This window comes from Necator americanus, chromosome I (assembly GCF_031761385.1).
Source record: "Necator americanus strain Aroian chromosome I, whole genome shotgun sequence".
Classification (NCBI taxonomy): Eukaryota; Metazoa; Nematoda; class Chromadorea; order Rhabditida; family Ancylostomatidae; genus Necator; species Necator americanus.
Genome location: NC_087371.1, coordinates 28,683,124 through 28,689,247, shown reverse-complemented (window position 1 = coordinate 28,689,247; position 6,124 = coordinate 28,683,124). Strand labels below are relative to the sequence as shown.

At 42.0% G+C, this 6,124-nt stretch overlaps 1 protein-coding gene across 1 annotated transcript; it reads left to right on the top strand.

The window, feature by feature from the left end:
* Positions 1–2,863: 2,863 nt before the first annotated feature.
* Positions 2,864–6,030, top strand: RB195_007146 (uncharacterized protein; the record flags this gene model as incomplete). The annotated part of the gene is made up of 4 exons (XM_013435217.1): positions 2,864–2,947; positions 3,281–3,348; positions 5,804–5,871; positions 5,930–6,030. The coding sequence occupies 4 exons, from the start codon at positions 2,864–2,866 to the stop codon at positions 6,028–6,030; spliced, it is 321 nt and encodes a 106-aa protein (XP_013290671.1).
* Between the last annotated feature and the right edge of the window lie 94 nt (positions 6,031–6,124).

Sequence of the window (6,124 nt, the reverse complement as noted above, 5' to 3'; positions counted from 1 at the left end):
ACTTGCTGACTTTTCGGACGAGTCCATAAACGACTGCGCTTCGCAATAGCATGGAGCTCCCGTGCATACCTTCGCCCTGATCGGTGCTAACAAGTGTCCCACGGCGAACGAGTGATGTCCACGTAGTTTCGCCATAATCCAGGTGTTCTCCGTCCAGCTTCACGTATGAGTGGATTTTACGCACGTTTTCGTCTTTTTTCTCAGACATGGTAGGAATCGATTCTTTTCCTGGATGGTGTCGTATCCTCAGCAGCTGCAGCATTTTTCCTATAGAGAGTTGTTGAATGCATGAATTCTGCGGTATTAGTCTCTTCGTCATGATTAAGTGATGAGCATGTGGTTAGTAACACAGCGCAGGCTTCACGTTTGAATGAAAAAGGGGGCACAAAATAAACCTAAAAAAAATTTTGACGAAAATTCTGAGACTGCTCAGAAACCAACCAGTGTAGTAGTCTTTGTACTCAAAGAACTTTTTTGTCTTCGAGAAGGAAGACTGCAGCGTTTTCTTTCTTTCCCTACCCAGGAAGGCACTGAGGACTTCTTATGCAGGAGTATGAGTTCTTATCGGACAGAAACCAAAACAAACAGCATACAGCGTACACCGTACCTAAACCAGAGAACGTATTTCTGATCAACTCTTTCAATTTTTGTTGCGTTCATCCTGCTTCTTGCTTTATACTCTAGTATTTAATTTGAGCACCCGAGCCTTAACTTTTGAGGCGTAAGACTTTTTTATCAGGAAGCGCCCCTTAACGCAAACCAATCAAAATTTAACAGGATTTGGGCACACACCGTGGAATGCCACCAATTACAACAAGTTGAAATTCTTCAATTGTGGACCAAACTTCACCTTTAGCAATTATTTCCTTGTTACCTCCTTTTCTGGTAAAGGGTTACAATTTCTCCAAAAGATCTAGTCGATGTGAGGAAGTACCACGGCGAACGACGGAGTATTACAAAAAATATTTCGCTTTTTTTATAGAACAAAACACGCGTGGGTGTTTGATCACACATATTCTTTTGCGAATCGTACTTAAAGAAAAATTGACGATGTAAGGCTTTCATCAGGAAAGATGCCGTTATTAGTGTAGACTACGAGTATGCTCGTGATCACGCTCAATTCTCTCTGAACGTCCTGAAAAACGAGTGAGACGCAGCCTTCCTGTACGAGTTTTCCCACGCCCCTTATAACACCGCCTTTGTAAACGCGTTAATATCCATTGGTTTTACTTGAATATGCTGTTGAGGAAGTGTTACCGATCATCATTCGCTCGCTTGCGAACGCGAAGAGTCTACACGGTTGGCGTGTCATAACGTGCCTCGTAGTAAAATTCGTGCGGAAAAGTCGTTTCCCACACCGTTTCCAAAGCGACTAAGGGGAGTAGGGCGTAGTGGACATACTTTTGATCCTTCTAGTCCCTAACCTCATCTTTTCCCATAGAAATCAATTTTTTTTGGTATGCTTCCTTTAGTTATCAGGTCACATTTAATGACTTTTCTTTTAGTCATAATAGCGGGAATGGTGCATAGTTAGTTTGGTTCCAATGACGTGTAATTCTACCGCAAGAAGAAAAACAATAGATCTTTTCTCATTATTATGATGATCTGAATCTACCTTTTCATGATATTCAAAATAAAATTCAAATCTATCGTTAAAAAAATCTGTTGCCACCGGTAATTATTCGATTTTAATGACCTTGGTTCTTTCTTTCTAATACATAATTACTGCATTCAGTTCAGATAAAGCTTAAAAATGCATGTTATTTGGCTCTCGACTTCAATGAAACATTTTGCTATAACGCCTAAAACAATCGAGTACGGTAAGTGTCAAAAAATTGCCTATTGCGTAAGGACGCGTAAGCAACCGCGTACAAAGCGGTTCCTAATTGCTCGCAGATAAGTTCGGAACGTTTGCACGTACACTATATGCACATCTACACAATTTTTTCCCACTTTTGCTCTGTGGATTAAAGTTAGGAATTGAGAGCCATCACCTTTTGTTTGAACGAATGTTTCCTAGTTGTTCTACTTCAATAGCTACAAGTTGTTTTTCTCAACTTCTGCTAACATCGGTATTCAATATGAAAACCTATTTTAAGCTGAATTATACTCTCTTCAATTCATCTTAAGAAACCTGAAATGCCACATGTTTATTTATTTATTCATTTATTTATTTATTTATTACGCTCAAAGGCGTGCTCAGAGTGAGAGACAAGGAATGAATACAAATAAACAATAGAAAATCCAGCAACGAAAAAAGAGTAGAATGAGAATAAGCAGGGATAAGTCACGCGAACAGTAAAGCAAGGGACGATTTAGTAATTTCAAAAAGCACATAAACTCGACAGGGTGGGAATTAAAACTCTTGGAAAATAAGAAAGTATAGATAGGCTATAAAAACATGTGATGAAATCCTTTACATTCCACCAGAATCCTGTGTTCTCAATTACAGTCGGGTCAAAACGGCCACAACAAAGACGGTTGCAGTCGAAGTGAAGCGTTGGGATCCTCGCTCAGCTCAGCATCCTCCGGGTGGACCGTCCACACCAATTACAGCACACATCCGGCCGTTCCTTCTCGACCGTATTTATCCCTAGTTGCGCAATTTATCTGACATAAAACTTTTTCCACTCTACGAAGGACCAGTGCCGTGACTCGGTGTTCTGACCATTAACACACGTACGCAGTGCTTGATAAGGAATTCTTAGGAGTGTTCAGAAACATTACGTTATCTCCAGAACACTTTTTTCCCACTTTTCATTATCCTCATTGTTATCCCCTCGAATTATTGAGTACCATTCTGTCCTACATAGCTGAAAATTGCATCACCAGACATATCCAAGTGTTTCTCTTCAGAATCCCTATGTCCGGAAAGGTCTCAAGTGCTTCGGAATCCTCTGCTATCTCAGCATGTCCAGTTTGTCAAGCTGTTCCGGCAGATAAGTCTGTACGTTTAGCTTCACTTCTAATGCATTTTGTGTTTTAGGACTCTATCTGTAGATTTCGAGAATTCCCTATTAATTTGCACCCTAATATACATAATATTACATATTGCTAAGTACTAACTTTTTCGGAAAAATTGCGTGCTCTTAGTTTCTAACGTGGACTCTCTTCTCTTTGTAGTTGTGAAAAGAATAGAAAAGAATGGAAAGTTTCCAGTTGCAAAGTAATGCTAATTTTAATTCATATATTTACATGCATGTATCTGCACGTGAAATATCACGGACTGTGGTTAAAGTTTGCAACTTTTACCAGTTTACAGAACCAGTTCTTTTTTTAGGATCAGTTCTGTCGTCGTTGTGGATGTCGTCTCAATCTCTCATGTAGATATTGCAGTGCAAACATCAGGTATTATGTTCGAACACCGATACCAAAATGCACCAGAATTGGTTCAAATCATTCTGCTTCGACTTAAGGATAAAATCCTGTCTTTGCGGGTCGAAAATATTAGGTTGAGTAGAAAGTCTTGCATAAGAACTTTGTAGACAGTTCTGCTCATAATCGCGCGTACGAATTTGACTGGTACCTGCTCGCGGTCGCCCTGCCTATAGTAAATACAATCAAGCTTTTAAAGGCAGCATACCACGAATCTGAGGTGGTGCGGATTTCAGTATCAGATTTCAGTATTTCAGTTCAGTAGTATGGAGTATGCGTATACGGGGTCGTAGATTATGGAGACGGGGTGATTCCCCTCATCTCTCCCTGCATCCCTGTAAACAGCCGCCTCCAGAATGCTGTTTTGTACGACACCATCTATAGCAACACCACCCATTGCGCCGCCTCTGCTCTGCGATTTGTCGAAAATCAATTCGGACTGCCCCAATAGCCAGTAAGGGACGGTACGCGTGCAAAGGTGGCGCGCTGCAATAGAAGGCATCGTACAAAACAGCATTCAGGGGCCGGCTGCATGCAGTGATTCAGGAAGAGATGAGCGGAACCACCCCAGCCTCCATAATCTACAACCCCGTATACGGATACTCCACCTGAAATCCGTACCACCTCAGATTCGTGGTACGCTGCCTTTAAGTATATCCTCTGAGCATGTACGAGCTACATAACTTGCATAGTTACATAGTGGAAGTTATCCAGACATTGCGAAAAATGCTATTGTCCAGCATACTGCCGAAGCACAACCCAGATACTTCAAATACCTAGAGGGGGGCATGGAATCCCTGGTAACAACTCCACGTTCCGTTGTGGTGAATTGTTGGACATTGTCGACCTGATGTACTCGAGCCACTCGGTGTCGATCAGCAGTTCACGCGAGACTCGGAGTCTCGCAAGATATGGAACAGTATCGAATGGAAGGATTCTGAGCGAGTTCTTGCTGTAGAATAAGAAGCTTTGGACAGGGCTGGGCGACGCGCCTCGGCGAAGTTGCGCACAACGCATCAGGCAATAATACCAGCCTGCCGATTAAGAAGTAGAGATGTAAGACTATTCACAATCACCACTAATATATCCTAACATAATTAAGCGGGTGCAGTGCAGTCGGTGAGAAGTTCGACTGTACGATCGATTATTCGGAACTGATCCAGTGCCAACCAATCCTTTCATTCCTTCGGAGCCGATAAGTTGCTACAAGACTTGTCTGGGAGGACAGAAACACTTATCTGTCGTATATAGACTCGCCCATGCAGGTCATTGTATGGCTGCACAGAAGTTCATAAACCTCGAACTATTCTGAATTGAAGTCGAACGAGTAGGGATTTTATCCTTATAGGGTCAACACTGTGCACTATATCCTAGTGCCTCCTCATCCTTTAATCATCATCACAACCGATAACCTCCTGAAAGAAAATGAAAGAAAACCGTCATATTTGACGAGGATTTCTCATTGTTGATCATCCTGGTCGTTCTTCTATCCTGCAGGTTATCAATTTTTGGCGCTACCCGAAGTAGATGAGAGCTGTAATTGCACTACGGATTGCTTAGGACATACACTGAGCGATTCCAGAAATTTTTGTAAGAAGCGCTCCTTGTCTCCGTAGCTCGTATCTCTGGCAGCAAAGTGACTGAAAAAGCGGTCAGAACCGTTCAATTGGAACCATTTGATCATGAGCTGATGGTACAATCGCCCTTATGCATCACTGAACTGATAGAGTCGAGAAGCTTCTAAAACTTCGTAATGTCTGCTAAATGCCGTAACTCTTCGTGTAGAGACTACAGGATTTTAGCATTTTTGATGCAAGAATTTCTACTGAACTGCTCCCAGTATACTTCAGAGACAATTGCGAAGCTAGATCGCTTCTCGTTGCGCAGCGTGGACCAAGAATCGAGGCTACTTGGAAAGCCGGTGGTTCTCTGCGCCCTTTTCTAAATGCGCCCACATACCCCATCATCTTTTGTTACAGTATCACTGGACTATGCTAGCAACCAAATACTTTGGAAGCTAGACACTAGATATCCCGGTCATATAAAGGATGAAGGATCTTAGATGGACTAAAACAATGTCGAGTGGATTCCAAAGGATACAAAGCGCCTTGATGAAGACCGATAAGCAAAAGTGTTCGCAGTAGGATGTAAACAGAGGCAGACCTGAGCTCTCAGGTCTGCCTCTGCGAGATCTACCATCCTCTTAGATAACGATTGTGAGGAAAAGAAACGAATGAAGGCGCTCTTGGATCAGTGAGGATGGGCCGCCTAGGGATCAAAGTGTCCCTTAGGTTTTCTCGCGTTCGTTAACACAAATGTCATGTTTCAAAATTTAATGACCATGACCTTTACACATAATAGCAGGTTACGCATATATGACAGTCATAACTTCTCAACTTTTTATCCCAACCTATTCGTTGTCTTTAAGGCCGTTTGATCGATATTGTGCTTCTTGTGGAGGTCGTCGGCTCATAATCTTCGATCAACTCAAGCAATGTGAGCTGCATATCAAACAATATGATCAGTTTGACTTAATTTATGATCTTACGTTCAGATCTCTACATTCGCTCTCCGTTTGTTATAATCGGTCTCAGTGTCGCGTTGGGAGGGGCATGGTTGGCTCTTCGCTATGCACTTAGAGAAAAACTGAAGTGAAATCAAACCGCTTCTTCAAAAAAAAAAGAACCTCTAACAGTGTCTTAATAAACCATCAAGGAAAATTTATGTACTGTGGAAGACACAATATATT